The 16,965-nt window shown below is 36.5% G+C and overlaps 1 protein-coding gene across 1 annotated transcript in view; it reads right to left on the bottom strand.

Annotated features, from left to right (window-relative positions):
- CNTN6 (contactin 6) overlaps positions 1–16,965 on the bottom strand; it is a 290,271-nt gene that overhangs the window by 14,049 nt on the left and 259,257 nt on the right. Inside the window, 6 exon segments of the mRNA XM_087431359.1 lie at positions 391–577; positions 2,417–2,532; positions 2,645–2,879; positions 9,822–9,892; positions 16,339–16,488; positions 16,594–16,752. Of these exon segments, the coding sequence (XP_087287485.1) occupies positions 391–577; positions 2,417–2,532; positions 2,645–2,879; positions 9,822–9,892; positions 16,339–16,488; positions 16,594–16,752 (918 nt within the window).

Below are 16,965 nucleotides of genomic sequence, written 5' to 3'. Positions count from 1 at the left end.
GAGGGAAATAGATATACTTTTTCCTCATTTTACAGATGACCGTGTTGAGACTGAAAGGTTAAATAACCCCCTAACATTCCAAGAAGGGGAGGTCAGGTTTTGAACTCAGATTGGGAGAGGGCATCAGAGCCTGTGTTCTTAAGCATTACACTCTTGTGTCTTTCATGTATATACTCAGAATATTTCCTCTTTTGGAATTCCAAAAAGATCAAAACAGTTTATTTTGTTACCAGAAAATTTCAAGAATTATCCATCTTTAAGAGACAAACCAACTGACCAAATAAAGCAATCAGTAACACGATGAGGTGGGAGGAATGAAATGGAGATGGAGCAAAGGCATATTTTGATTCAGAGATGAATCCTGGTCCCTGCAGTGGGATGTATACTTACGAGACTTTTTGGTGGTAACGTTGACTGGAGGGCTTGCGGGCCCTGTCCCAGCAGTGTTGTACGCTCTCACAGAAGCAAAATAGAGAGTGTTAGCTTTCAGCCCTGTGATGTTTTTGGTTGTGACGTTTCCACTGACTCTAGTTTTACCAATCATGGATTCTTTGGAATCATCTGTCCAGTATAAGACCTGGTCATTAAAAACAAAGAACAAGCAATTCATTGTTTCCCAACAAATATCAACCACAGTGGGGTATGGGAAGAAGACAGGAGCATAAATGGCAGAATATTTTCTAATTAAAATAGTTATAGAACAGCAGAAGAATAATCAAAGTCTAATATTCATAGAGAAGAAATTTAAAAAACATAAATTCACAATGGAAATTAGAGATACTGGTTTTTTTTTTAATTACCAAAATAAAATCTTTCAAGAGATCTCTAAAAGTTATCAGCTTTAACAAAGTGTATATAAATCAGACCAAAACAAGATTCATAGCACCAGTCAAAGACTTCAGTTATAATTTGTTCTATTGACATTTCCTCCAGGGTTCTGTGAATGACAGATTAATTAGTTAATTCAACTTACACTGAGCCTTTCCTATGGATTAGTACTGTTTTAGGCACATTGAAAAACACAAAAGAGAATATGCATGGTGCCTGCCTTTAAGCCCCTTATAATCTAGTTAAGAGGTTAGAATATATATGTGAAAAGACAGCAGAGAATAAATTCGAAAGAAATGATATAGAAAAAAAATACTATAAAAATTTGAAGAAAGACAACATCAGGAAGTGATCAGGAAAAAGTTCAAAGAGAAGAGGAGACTAGAGATGAGTTTTGAGAAATAAATAGGGTTCAGATAATAGATAAGGCATTTTAGGATTAGAGTGGCAGAGACACCTATCATATGAATAGAACTTTCTGTTTGGACCAGAAGGTTCATGTAAAAAGAAAAAAAAAAAAAAAAAAAGAACAGTGCAAGACAAAATTAGGGACATTTAGAATTAAACTTTTAGTCTAATTCCAAAATAAAATAAACCATGTTACCCATTTTGTGAAACATTGGATTTACAAGTTAAAGGAACAGTAAGTGATTAATAAGACTCATCCCTTAAACTTTGTGAGAAGGAAGGCCCATAAATGTGAAGTGATTTTCCTTGTTCTATATAGACTATAAATGACAGATTTAGGGGAATCTAGATTTTTTCATATCACTTTTAACTGTCTTTTCCAAGATAACTAATTCTTTTCAAGTTGTACTCTAATTCACAGAGCAGGTTTCCCAGTGAAATTCTTCTGTGGTTTAAGATCATTGAGGACTAGATGTTTTCCTCTCCCCCAAAAACCAATATGACTGCAATTTGAATAAATGAAAAAGATAATAAGCTGATCACTTTTTAAATGCTACCATTTGTCAATTTGCTTGCTTAAGATCATCTGGAAAATGAATGGGTAGACGAGATGTGGTATATATATACAATGGAATACTACCCAGCCATATAAAAGAATGAAATTATGCCATTTGTGACAACGTGGATGGACCTTGAGGGTATTATGCTAAGTGAAATAAGTCAGACAGAGAAAGAAAAATACCATATGATCTCACTTCTGTGGGAAATCTAAAAAAACAAAGCAAATAAACAAACAAAACAAAAACAAAACCAAACTCACAGATATAGAGAACAGACTGATGGTTACCAGAGAGGAAGCAGGCTGGGGTGGGCAAAATGGGTGAAGGGAGTCAATTATATGGTGGTGGATGGTACTAGACTTTTGGTGGTGACCACTTTGTAGTGTACACAGATATCAAAGTGTAATGTTATATACTTGAAACTTATGTAATATTATATACCAATTTTACCTCAATAAAAAAAAGGGAAAAAAAGATCCCTCCACTCATCCCCCTCTGTAACTTTAGACTTACATTATTATATACTAAGAACTAGGTTAGTAGTATAAGACTGTTAGACAGGAACTATTGTGTTGTTAGCTGGCATGTTCACAAGGAAAAGTGAAATTAATGTGGATTACCTCATAGCCCAGCACTCTTCCAGTGTTTCTATTCCAGGCAATAGCATTCCATGAAACCTCCATTTCAGAAGCAGAAAAACTTTGGACAGTAGTTCCCCTTGGGGCCAGTTGAGGTTCTACCATCCAGAGAAAGACACAACCAACTTCAGCAAAGTGGTTCACGGAAAATGAATGCAAAATAGCCATACGGTCTCAAAGAGGACCAACCCAGTGCTGACTGCAACTTACCATCTTCCCCGGAGTAGACAATAGACATGGTACTCAGGGATCCTTCTCCTTCATTATTATATACACCCACTTTGACTTCAAAGGGAGAGAGGGGGATGATGCTTTCATTTCTGTAAACAAACCTTGATGATTCCACAGATGGTACTCTTTCCTTGATCCAGGTTGTCGAGCCAACTGGCCGCAACATGATGATGTATCCAAATTCCTCTCCATTCTGTAGCTCTTCTGGAATTGACTTAGGCAGAAGTGATCAGTCACTGAGTATTTACAAAAATATTTTATAGAGCTATTATAATGTTTATTGATTATTTGGCCTATCTGTTGTAGCGACAAACATGGATATTTACCCTGTTTAATGAATTGTTGAAAAAAATAATAGTTTCCTTTGGAATGCCAATTAGGAAAATGATCCCAATTGAATATGCTCAGATAAATAAATAAAAATTTTAAATGGAAATGTAAAACAGGTTTTACATGTTTATACCTGTTGTCATGATTATTCATGAGTTGTGATAATAAAATGGTTTGGATGATTGCAAGATTTTATAAGTTAAAACATAATTTTGATATGAATTTTTAAACTCAGCACAAAATTAACTTATTAACTATTTCAAGGCTAGCTATGTTTTCCTTTCACAATATTTTTCAACAAATTCTTGTAGGATACAGGTAATATAATTATCATGTAATAACATTTGCTTTAAGGCATATAGAGTGTTAGTCAAACACAAAAGTATAAAGGACTTCTCAGTATTTTTTTAAACATACACCTTCATTAGTAGTAACATCAGTGTGCACTTTTCCTGACATTAAAAAAAACACAAAACTTTTCTAATTCCCACAGAGACCAAGCTCTATAAGATTCATTTAAAACCTAAACTTATTAAAATTACAAAACAAAAATAGAAACAAGCTCCCCAGAACTCTACAGATATTAAACATTATAAATAATCACATAAAGTAAACAAATGAAAATTAATTTGTTCTTGAATTTAGACAAATATTCCACCTGTTTATAAGAAAGGTGTATTTAAAAATCCATGGAATGTATTTAGTTTTTCTAAAGGAAAATATTTTTCTTTTCCTTTATGTTTTTTCTAAGTATTTTCATGGACTAATAAAGGCATACTGGATAGGACATAATGCCTGAGTCTGTCACGCCCACAACTCCATTTGTGAGGTTTTCCTTACCCATAGGTATCCATTCATTGTATCATATTATCCTGTGACTTGGACCACATTTGATTACCCAGCAATAGGCACCAGAACCAAAGGCACCATCTTGGTCACTATCTACGATTTGTTCTGGTGCAGAACCTCTGTATTCTACAGTGACTAATAGACCCAATCAATTCCTTTCCCCTACAGAGTTTGAATAGGAAACATAGGTGTGTGGCCGGAATGATAGATAAACTTAGAGCAGGCAATAAGTAGAAAGCATACAGTAGTAGGGACACTGAGGCAGTGGAAGCTAAGAGAAAATGGAAGCTATAAATTATATAGAGAGGAGATAGAATTTAGTTGTTAGCCAAGCAGAAAATTAGAAGGAAAGGAAATGGGAAGAACTGAGGCACAAGTACGAGGGACTATTGGAGCCAGGGCTGGATTACGAGAGCAGCTGACAGCAGACTAGAGCTATGGTGCTCAGAACAGTGATGAACGATGTTCCAGTTCTTCATTTGACCTGCCTGCTCAGTTCCTGAGACTTTTTCCCATCCTCATTACTTCCCATGTAGCTTTAAAATAAATCCCCATTAACCAAGATGACCTGAGCTGGTCTCTATTTCTTGCCATGTGGAACAGTCTGACAAATACAGACAGTGAGAGGAAGGAGAAAAATACAGGTCCTGAAATCTGAGGAGAGGAAATGTTTCCTTGGATTAACATTTCTCTTACAGGGAGATCAGAATTAAATTAGTTAACTTTGAGTGGTACGGAGGAGATTTGTGAGAATTTAAGCGATTTACTAGAGCATTTGATTTATTTTTGATGTTTCTCTGATCTCCGGTTTAATCAAGATGTTTAGCTCATCCAAGAAAGTGGAGGACTTTTGTTTTTGTTAGTCAAGTACAATTAGTGTTTCTCCTGGTGTTCCCTTAACAAAGATCTGAGGCCAATATGTTCGGTTTATAGGGGAAAAAGAGAGTCATTTAAATTCTTCCTTTTGTTCTTTTCATATGGGCAGAGAGCCAAATGATGGAGAAATATATGTAGCTGTTTAAGATGGCCAGAAAGATGGTTTGCTTTCTTAAGCAGAAGTGTTCAGTAGAATAAGGAAATTCAGAAATTCTTCTGGTAATGAAATCTATTAAAGTTGATCAAGACTAAGAATATAATTCTCAACTACAGTGTCTATAAGAACTAAATCTTTAGTATAGATCAAGAGTCAGCATACTATGGCCTTTGAACCAAATCTTGCCTACAGCATGGTTTTGAAAATAAAGTTTTTGGGGACACAGTCACACCTGTTCATTTATATATGGTATATGGCTTTTGAATGACAATGACAGGGTTGAGAAGTTGTGAAAGGGACTATGTGTTCCCACAAGGCTGAATATTTTCACTGGCTGGCCCTTTACATAAAAAGTGTATCAATTCCCAGTATAAGTGTTAATCTCTTACTCTATAGTACTTTATCCTATATGCCTAATTTTGTAGTCATATTTTATATGAGATGGTCACCACAAGCACCTCAAACTTGGAAAGATTTGGGAGTACAAATTATGATAAGATCTGAATAAAGAAACCCTTAAAAAAAGGCATTAACAGTTATTACCTTCCAAAAGTTAGATACCATGTCTAGGTTATTGGAAACAAAACAAAAAAATAAACACAGAATACACTTTACTTTGGCACTGGAGAGAACACAGGGAGGATGTTTATTTCAGGCAGATTATACCACAGTGTATTCACATGAGCAATCTGGGATAACCAGTAAAGCTGTCGCTTATAAAACATAATGGTGGATTCTGACTGAATTTATTTATTTTTTATTTATTTTTTGCCCCCAAAGCCCCAGTAGATAGTTGTATGTCATAGCTGCATATCCTTCTAGTTGCTGTATGTGGGACACAGCCTCAGCATGGCCGGAGAAGCGGTGTGTCGGTGCGCGCCCGGGATCCGAACCTGGGCCGCCAGCAGTGGAGCGCACGCACTTAACCGCTAAGCCACGGGGCCGGCCCTGACTGAATTTAGAATGGTCATTGGATCCACATTAGTTTTGAAAGCCCAACGGGTACTATTTCATCCACAGTAGCAGTGACTTTGGTCTGGAATAGTCTGTCTCTACCCTTAGGTTCTTTTTCAAAACATAGTTTAGATAAGCTAAGATGGTGCCTCTCCTGGTCTCCTTCCAGGCTGGGTTAAGACTGTCCTTTCTGTTGGCCTCTGAGCATTTAGACCTTTTTAAAATTCATTTTTGTACCGCCCACTGCTGGGAACAGAGTAACTACTTATTAGTGTTCATTGAATTGAAAGAGTTACTGCACGTCTTCTGGTGGCTTGAAGTAGTATGCATCTCCTCCTAAATACATATAACTTATTCCTTAAAGAACTTTGGGCGCCAGAAGAATTTGGCTCAGTAACTGTGCGTACGTGATGCCAAATGTGAATGAAATGGGAAATTGCACCCATTAATGTCATTTCTGCAAGTATCTGCATATCTGATATCCCAAGGCAAAACACAGAGGAAATGACTTTAATTTTTTAAAAAATAGAGGTCAGCAAACTTTCTGTAGAGGGCTAGACAGTAAATATTTTAAGCATTGAGGGACATGTGATCTCTTGCAACAGCACAAAAGCAGCAATACATAATACATAAGAGAATGGGTATGGCAGTAGGTGAATTTGTGTATGAAAACAGGCAGTAAGCCAGGTTTGGTCCATAGGCAATGGTTTGCAGAACCTTGCTTTAAAGAAAAAGGGCATTATATTTATTTATTTATTTTTTTGTGAGGAAGATCAGCCCTGAGCTAACATCCATGCTAATCCTCCTCTTTTTGCTGAGGAAGACCGGCTCTGCGCTAACATCTATTGCCAATCTTCCTCCTTTTTTTCCCCCAAAGCCCCAGTAGATAGTTGTATGTCATAGTTGCACATCCTTCTAGTTGCCGTATGTGAGACGCGGCCTCAGCATGGCCGGAGAAGCGGTGCGTCGGTGCGTGCCCGGGATCCAAACCTGGGCCGCCAGCAGCAGAGCACGCGCATTTAACCGCTAAGCCATGGGGCCGGCCCAAGAAAAAGGGCATTATAAACCATGGAAAGATTTTTTTTTGGTAATTCGCATCATCTCTATTTAAAAATACTGTACATAGGATTTCCCATTCCCTCACATATAGACTATGTAAAAACAACTACTTATCAACCTTTAGTAATTTCTGATCTTGGGGAAGAAAAATATAAGGTGTGAAGTCAAGCAAAACTCCCTGTGCGCTGTAATGACATGTTTAAGAGGCCTTCGAAGAACACTGAAACCTAAACAAACTGCTTCCCGTCACAGAAAAGCAATCTCTTGTGGACTCACTTGAGAGTCAATGTTTTTGTGGGAAATGTGTTCCGAGGACATGAATAATCTGATTAATTTACTACTCAAGGCAGATACACAGGGACTTTGGCCCTGCCTGAACCATGACATTGCATAGGGACAGTTGGAATTCTAATTTAGGACAAAGTAGAGGAGCATGGAGTGAGAGCCCTGTGTGCAAAATGCTTCTTTGCTCACCACCTATATCACATTTTTAAGCCTCCATTTTCATGTCTGAAAGAGGCATTATCCACCCCCAGGCCTTGTTGTGAGGACTGAATGACACGAAATGCCCACTGCAGCACCAAAAGCCCTGTAAGTGCTCCACGCACGCAGCCCCCTTTCCCTCAGGCCTCTGAGAGTTCCATCTCTCTCAATGCACATCCATCCATCCGACAGGTCTTAGCCAGCTCACACTACATTCCAGGCAGTGTGCTGGGCCCATAATGTCGATGAATTATGCCAATGAAACTAGACGCCCAGAAGGGAAGACTTTTATAACAGCTGCACCTGGTTTCTGGCTCTGTCATTTACAACCCTGAGAAAACAACTTCTCTGTGTCCCAATTTCCTCTCATATGAAGAGGGTTTAATAACACTACTGTCTTTCTCTATCTTTAGTGGAATTTTGTGAGGAATAAAATGAACCCTATATATAAAAAGTCTTTTACTACTGTGAAAGCATTTACAGATGCAATGAATTACTCTTACTCAACACCAGAGTGGCTCAAGCTCAGCATTATTGACATGTGGGGCCAGATAATTCCTTGTTGTGGGGGGCAGTTCTGTGCATCATGGGATGTTTAGCAGCCTCCTGGCCTCTACCCAGATGCACCCCTCCCCTTAGTTGTAACAACCAAACGTGCCCTCAGACATTGTAAAATTTCATCCCATCTCCTGAGGGATCAAATCATCCCCGCCTTCCAATGAGAACAACTCTTCTACATATCAGCCATGATGATTTTTAATTAAAAAATCCATGGCCATCATGTTCTTGGGTGTAATAGTAAAATGTCCAAGGAAGCGGATGTTTTGGCAGTGCGAAAGTTATCATCAAAATGTCAAAAACACATACACAGGGCAATGAAATAGGGCAGGGCTCTTTTATCAGTTACAGCTGAGGCTCCAGGCTGATAACAAAGGTATGAAGTTCCATGCATTCCAAAGAGAGACATCAAACTGTTTACATAAAGGGCTGCCTAGCAAAACAGCCTATTGGCCATGATGAACGTATATAAAGGAAGCGTTAGTTTGTTTAGGGAGAGATTAGTAGGAAATATTTCTTTTGAGAGAGTTATAGGAAAAGCTATGCATTCCCACCCCTCCACCAAGGGGAAGTAAAGGAGCTCTTTCTTATTCCTCACCTCACCAAGTGAAGAGGCTTCAGAAAGAACCACATGATATGTGTTCTCTGAAATTTGTGGGAAGTAGGTCCTTTTAACTGACAAACGCCTGAGAATCTTCCAAAGAGGAAGAGATCTGGACAGCATATGGTGGCAGAGTGAAGAGAGAAGCTAAGTGGGCATGCACTGCACTCCCACTGAACATGGGGTAAAGGCATGTGTTTGCTGAGGGCCAGTGCAGGACCCACGCAAGGGAGCTGTTCATGAGCAGCCCTGAAAGGGACTCTACCCACAAACACCATCTAGAAGAGAGAGAGAACCTCCACCAGAAGAGGCTGGACATGAACCACCAGACTCCAGGAACTGAAAAGACTTTTCAGCACCAAGGAATTGCAATTAGAAGTCCCCAGTAGGGAATCTCCTGGATGCCCCACCCATCCCCAACCGAAAACCAAAACAAAGCAAAAAAATAACTACTGTATGAAATATCAGCATCTGGTCATTTGCCACTCCTGGAATACACCAAAGTCAAATTACCAATGTACCAGCAATCAGGACCTTTTCTGTCCCTTTCCTCTTCTCCCAACCCCAACCTTCTACAACTCTGGAGGAGCTAGTGGTAACGTAGTGAATGGGGAAGGAGAAATTGAACAGCAGAATGGGGAAATGGTAAAGAACTGACTGGTCATTCCCTTTGACATTATAGAATTCCTAGGTCGAGGGAGGCCTGAGCTACAGGAAACGAGAAACTTTAGGTTGGAGGAAAGTATAAAGTTTATGATCAAAAACTAGGCTGAAATTTTTAATAAGTACAAAAATGAGCCTACATGTTAATACTTAAGAATAATGACTGTAAAAGCTATTCCATATGCCTAGGCTTTCATCTAGATGCAGGGAAGAACAAGTTGGAAGGATTTAAAGAGCAATGATAGGAAAAGAATTGTTTTCCACCTGCACTCTACTGAATATAACACATGCACAATAGAATCGTTCCAGAGGGAATAAATAAAATAATTTCTAGTCCATCAAGTAATAATGAAAATGCTACTGACCCACCTTCAACAGACATTGAAGTTGTTTTTCTTATATTTGGGAGAAAATTGTTCCAAGTTAGTCATACTCTCTCACTTTAGTAGAAATAAAAAAAGTTTCTAACACCTCCTCTAAATAATGCATCATCAGGAGTCTTTCATACCGTGTATTTTTATATATTCTCAATAGTGATTAAATAAATCTTCTTTTTGTTTTCCAGTATTCTTCCTGGCCAGCTAAGTCTTTTTCCTTCAAAATAACTCAGTTGGACAGAAAATTACCTCCCACGTAATGACGAGCTCAGACCGACTTCCTCCACCTCCATTGATGTTTGCTGGTGCCACGACAGGAACTGAAAGCAACCAAGAGAAATGTGGGATGGCAATTATTAAAGCACATCTTCATCAGGAAGAATTTTGTCTTTGAATTTCACCTTTCAAAAATCTCATGCAGGCACATCGTGAGAGAGTCTTGCATTTTTAATGAACATAAATTATGTTTACACATATCCAAATTTTCAAGAGAGAGGACACAGTTGTGTTTGATACATGAGCACTCTGGCTCCAAAATTAATTAAAAATTGAGTAACATCATGTATTTGACATTATTATGCATCATCTACTAATTGGCAAAATGATGTTCCATTCAGATGGTAACAGCGACACTGCTGATTTAGTGCCTAATTATACAGTTGTGCTGTAAACAAGTTATTGAGGCAGTATATTAATTAATTCTTTTTTACAATAAACAAAGTAAAATAATTTTTCCTTTTTTTAGTCCTCAGGATATTTTAACATTTAAAAATAAATTCTTAAAAAATATATAAATAAATAAATTCTTGTTTTATGACTCTGATTCTGAAATCTTTCAGTACAGAGCAAGAGAGACTTTTCCTCTTAATCTTCCATCACAAAGTAAGATGTTCTGCTGTCAAGGAGGTGATTGAGGAGATTCCCTGTGTTTAACTCTTAAGACTCTAAGGCTCCACGGTAGAACATTCCAGACACGGATCATTTTTTATGAATTAGAAAAAAATATACCTTTCAACTATACCCTTGTGAGAACTAGTATAATAAATAATAAATGATTCGAGGTAAACTGTAAAATCGATGACAATTGTGAGCGTGTGTGGGGTACTGTAGTGTACAATCAGAATGGAATTTTACTTTATACGTGCAGAAGTGTTAAAAAGCATTCTTTTTCCTTAAATAAAGGCAAAAGTATGCTATCTGTGATAATGGATAAATCCACAGGATTTTAAATGTTGAATTACATGAAATTATCTATATTTCACCTTTTTTGATCAATATCCAGAGATGGGGGTGGAAGTGTTTGGGTATATTTATTGACTGGTAGGCAGGAATTAAAATATGTAATATTTAATTGCTCATTTCAAAATTTTCTTCTACTATAGAGAACATTCAGATGAATCTAGACTACTGATTTTATGTATTCTTATTTCAAACAGATGTTTAACATTATAAATGACATAGTGATATAATAATCTCATTGTTCTTTTGAATAATAGCACCTGTCAGACATTATCCATTTTCAGATTCAAATTCCAATTTGATCTTCATAATTTATTTAAAAGATTGCCTTCTACCTACACCCTACTTTTTAGGTCTTCCAGTGCCTTTGGCCAAAAGCAACATGAATCAGGGTGGATCCTGCAGTTGCAAGATTTCTGGTACTCGACAGAAGTCGCTTACAGTGACACTGTTTCAGGACCACTAAAGAGTTTATTTATTTGTATACATGCCATTTTATTTTAACTAAACATTTATATAAACTGATATAAACTGCTGCAAATTACCATGATTATGCATACCTTTTTGTCTCCATCAGAGGCTGACTTAAAGTAACTTGGAATTTTCTACGGTCTTTAATCCCATTGCTAACAATTCTCCACTGCCATCTATCATCTACTCCCTTCTTTTTTTTTTTTAATTGAAGAATAATTGACATACAATATCCTATTAGTTTCAGGTGTACATCATAATGACTCCATATTTATATATATAAAATGATCATCATGACAAGTCTAGTTATCATCTGTCACCGTACCAAGTATTATTAACTATATTCCTTATGTTGTATATTACATCCCCATGACTTATTTATTTTATAACTAGAAGTTTGTATCCCCCAAACCCCTTCACCTATTTTTCCCATTCCCCCATTCTTCTCCCCTCTGGTATCCAGTAGTTTGTTTCCTGTATCTATGAGTCTGTTTCTGTTTAATTTTATTTGTTTGTTTGCTTTGTTTTTTAGATTCCACATATAAGTGGAATCATACAGTATTTGTCTTTCTCTGTCTGACTTATTTCACCTAGCATAACACCCTCTAGATCCACCCATGTTGTCACAAATGTCATAAGATTTCATTCTTTTTATGGCTAAGTAATATTCCATTATATATATATACATACATAAAAATCACATCTTCTTTATCAATTCATCTATCAATGGACACAGGTTGCTTCCATATCTTGCTTATTGTAAATAATGCTGCAATGAACATAGGCATGCATATATCTCTTCAATTTAGTGTTTTTGTTTTCTTTGGATAAATATCCAGAAGTGTAATTGCTGCATCATATGGCAGTTCTATTTTTAATATTTTGAGGAAACTCCATACTGTTTTCAATAGAGTTTACACCAATTTACATTCCCACCAGCAGCATATGAGGGTTCCCTTTTCTCCATAACCTCACCAACACTTGTTATTTTTTGTCTTTTTTTTTTTTGTGAGGAAGATTAGCCCTGAGCTAACATCTGTTGCGAATCCTCCTCTTTTTGCTGAGGAAGATTGGCCCTGAGCCAACATCCGTGCCCATCTTCCTCTACTTTATATGGGATGCCGCCACAGCATGGCTTGACAAGTGGTGCGTTGGTCTGTACCCTGGATCTGAACCTGCGAACCCCAGGCCACCAAAGCAGAGTGCATGAACTTAACCACTATGCCACCAGGCCAGCCCCATTTTTTGTCTTTTTGTTGATAGCCATTCTGACAGGTGTGAGGTGATATCTCATTGTGGTTTTGATTTGCATTTCCCTGATGATTAGTGATGTTGAGCATCTTTTCATGTACTTGTTGGCCACCTGTATGTCTTCTTTGGAAAAGTGTCTATTGAAGTCCTCTGATGATTTTTTAATCAGATTGTTTGGGTTGTTTTTTGACATTAAGTTGTGTAAGTTCTTTATGTATTTTGGATATTAGCCCCTTATCAGAAGTGATTAGCAAATACCTTCTCTCATTCCATAGGTTACCTTTTTATTTTGTTGATGCTTTCTCTCACTATGCAAAAGCTTTTTATTTTGATGTAATCCTATATCTTTATTTTTGCTTTTGTTTCCCTTGCCTCAGAAGATTGATCCAAAAATATGTTGCTAAGACCCATGTCAAAGAGCTAACTACCTATGTTTTCTTCTAGGAGTTTTACGCTTTCGGGTCTTCCATTCAAGCCTTTAATCCATTTTGAGTTTATTTTTGTACATGGTGTAAGATAGTGGTCCAGTTTCATTCTTTTGCATGTAGCTATCCAGTTTTCCCAGCATCATTTATTGAAGAGACCATCTTTTCCCCATTGTATATACTTGCCCCCTTTGTCATAGATTAATTGACCGTATGTGCATGGGTTTATTTCTGGGCTCTCTATTCTATTCCATTGATTCATGTGTCTGTTTTCATGCCAGTACCACACTGCTTTGATTACCATAGCTTTGTAGTATAGTTTGAAATCAAGGAGCATAGTATCTCCAAGCTTTGTTCTTCTCTCTCTAAATTGCTTTGAGACTATTCAAGGTCTTTTGTGGTTCTATACAAATTTTAGGATTCTTTGTTCTAGTTATGTAAGAAATGCCATTGGTATTTTGATAGAGATGGCAATGAATCTGTAGATTGCTTTGGGTAATACGGATGTGTCCATTTAACATCACTATTAATTCTTCCAATCCATAAGCACAGCATGTCTTTCCATTTATTTGTGTTGTCTTCAATTTCTTTCATCAATGCCTTATAGTTTTCAGAGTACAGGTCTTTCACCTCCTTGGTTAAATTTATTCCTAGATATTTTATCCTTTTTGGTGCAATTGTAAATGGGATTTCTCTGTCCGGGAACTCGTTATTAGTGTATAGAAATGCAAAAAAATTTCTGTATATTAATTTTGTATTCTGCAACTTTACTGAATTCATTTACTAGTTCTAATAGTGCTTTGGTAGGGTTTTTAGGTTTTCATATATAGTATCATGTTATCAGTAAATAGGGACAGTTTTATTTCTTCCGTTCCTATTTGGATGACTTTTATTTCTTTATCTTGTCTAATTCCTGCAGTTAGGACTTCCAACACTATGTTGAATAAAAGTGACAAGACTGGGGATCCCTGTCTTGCTCCTGATCTTCGAGGAAAAGTTTTCAGCTTTTTACCATTGAGTATGATGTTAGTTGCAGATTTGTCGTATATGGCCTTTATTGCGTTGAGGTAAACTCCTTCTATATCCACTTTGTTGAGAGTTTTTATCATAAATGGATGTTAAATTTTGCCAAATGCTTTTTCTGCGTCTGTTGAGATGATCATATGATTTTTATCCTTCATTTTGTTAATGCATCATCTTGATTGATTTGCAACATTGAACTATCCTTGCATCCCTGGAATAAATCCCACTTGATTGTGGTATATGATCCTTTAAATGTATTGTTGAATTTGGTTTGCTAATGTTGAGGATTTTTGTATCCATGTTTATCAGGTACATTGGCCTGTAATTTTCTTTTTTTTGATGTCTTTGTCTGGTTTTGGTATCGGGGTAATGCTGGTCTTGTAAAATGAGTTTGCAAGCATTCTTTCCTCGTCAATTTTTTGGAATAATTTGAGAAGGATAGGTATTAACTCTTCTTTAAATGGTCGGTAGAATTCACCTATGAAGCTGTCTGGTCTTGTTTTTTGGGAGTTTTTAAATTACTGAATAAATTTCATTACTTATAATCAGTCTACTCAGATTTTCTATTTCTTTGTGATTCAGTATTGGCAGAGTGTGTATACCTAAAATTTATCAATTTCTTATAGGTTTTCCAATTTTTTGGCATGTAATTGTTCATAGAATTCTCTTATGATCCCTGGTATTTCTGTGGTGTCAGTTGTAACTTTTTCTCTTTCATTTCTGAGTTTATTTATTTAGGCCCTCTCCTTTTTTCTTGATGAGTCTGGCTAATGGTTTATCAATTTTGTTTATTTTTTACAAAGAACCAGCTTTTAGTTTCATTGATCTTTTCTATTGTTTTAGGACCATTAAATACTTTAGATACATAAGGAAATTATTTTAAATTATACTCTAACTACTCTTTGCAAAGTTTCCAATATTCTGGGTAATAAAGTTCCTTATGTTATTCAATTTTCAAATGAACCATACTAAACCTAAAACCATATTGAGAAGAATTGTCTTTGATAATACCAAAAAACAAAACAAAACAAAAAAAACCACTTCAGTATGATTTGGAGCCCTCAGGGGAATCATTATAAATACCAAGTCTCATTATGCTACTGAAACCAGAGTATCAATGGCCAACAGAAGGTGACATACAAACTTAACTGAAAAAACTTTAGTATTAGAGTCAGCTGTCCCCAAAGCTACCATAATATAAATCAGCTGTCAACAAACAACCTGACATTAAAGCTAATACCCAGCATCATGGACCACACTTGGAGATTCTCGTCTAGTTGGACTATGGCAGGACCTAGGAGTTTCTATATTTACACATTTCCTTATGCCAATCTCTTGCTCATTTAGGTTAAGGCCCAATATTATGGAGAGTGCTGGTGCACAAGTCTGGAAGTCTAGGTTCAAATCCTAACTCTGTCTGAAACAATCAGCTAACATCCTGGTCTTTTTTTTCCTCACCTGTAAAAAGAACGACTCTCCTCTCAGCTCTAAACTTCTAGAATGATTTAATTTAAGATATTACTGTCATATATGTTGTTTTCTAGCCCAAATCCTATGATAAAAATACTAACATTATCTTTAGTTTAAAAAATTATTTATTGACATCTGACAGTTTTGCACACTTTATTGAAGTAGTTCGTGTTTATTAAACTAAGCCAGCAACAACATTGATCCTTCATTTGTGTGGCTGAATAAGAATGTGAACTTTGTTAGCTGCCTACCATGTCACCGTGGACATGAAAATATGTGAAAGTTTAATAGTGGAACAAAAGGGATCCATTGAAAATAGCTTAAGAAGGTGTGATTTCTGAGCCAGGTTCCGCTCGTATTCTGCTGTTTAGTGAACCAATTGACGCTTAATTAGTGCTTCTGTTAAATGAGTTTACGATTTACCTCATTTGCATGGGGAAGAATTTATACTATTGCTCAATGAAGCTACAACTAGGTCAGAGACAAGAAATGGATGGAAATGTATGGCTGACTGCACCAACAGAGTCTCAATTAATTCTTGGCTACAAGATTTTAATGAAACAAGCAGTAACTCATTTGCATCTGCAAATCTACAGATTCTCTATTGGATTTTGGCTAGAAAATAGATGAGATGAGAGGACAGCTTCTGAAAAACTTATTTTTGACATGCCTGCTTAACTATAATCATCTCTTATTGAACGCACTATTCAGGAGAAAATATACCTCTCTTTGTGCACATAAAAGTGTGAAAATGAGAGCCACTTGTTTACTGCCTCTGATTTGGGGCTACAAATACTACAAGACCCATAAAAAAATTCTTACTTGTTTTCTTTAAGAATTATACCATAAATGATCTTCCACGTTTTTCGAAGACATTGATTTCTTACCTGATGCTTTGGTTCTTAACAATTCTGATGGTTTACTTGGTTCTCCAATCCCAATGCTGTTCCCAGCAACAACACGAAATTCATATTCCACCCAAGGACTCAAACCAACCACTGTTGCGTTGTATGTCTTACCATTGAGAATTTCTGGAACTAAAGAGAAGAGGACACTTCAGCACTAGCTAAAATCAATCAATCAATCAAACAATTAAAAAAAATCTGTTTTAGAAAATTATCCAAAATATTTGTGTCACTTACCTGTAGAAACAGCCTGCCAACCCACAGAAAATGGCGTCCGAGCCTGAACAGTAAATATTTGAATGGGACTGTTATTATCTGAACCTGGTCTCCAGCTTAGTTGAGAAGTAGTACTGGAAATATGTTCCACTCTCACATCCTCAGGGGGACCTGGTGGACCTTGAAAAACATGTTTTATGATGACTATATTGGAAATTATTAAATGCATTGATTTGGGACAGGGGTAGCTTATTTTTACCTATTATGCTTAGAAAATAAAATATTGAACATAATGTATTTGTAGTACATTATTTGAGATAAAGTTCTATTAATTCAGCTTACATGGTGAGAGATTAATTTAGAAATGTTTCCTTTGAAGATTAGAAAATGCCA

Source organism: Ceratotherium simum, chromosome 5 (assembly GCF_057802395.1).
Source record: "Ceratotherium simum simum isolate JZ-2026a chromosome 5, ASM5780239v1, whole genome shotgun sequence".
Taxonomy (NCBI): domain Eukaryota; kingdom Metazoa; phylum Chordata; class Mammalia; order Perissodactyla; family Rhinocerotidae; genus Ceratotherium; species Ceratotherium simum.
The sequence above is the reverse complement of the archived record's forward strand: the minus strand, read 5'-3'. Positions and strand labels throughout refer to the sequence as shown.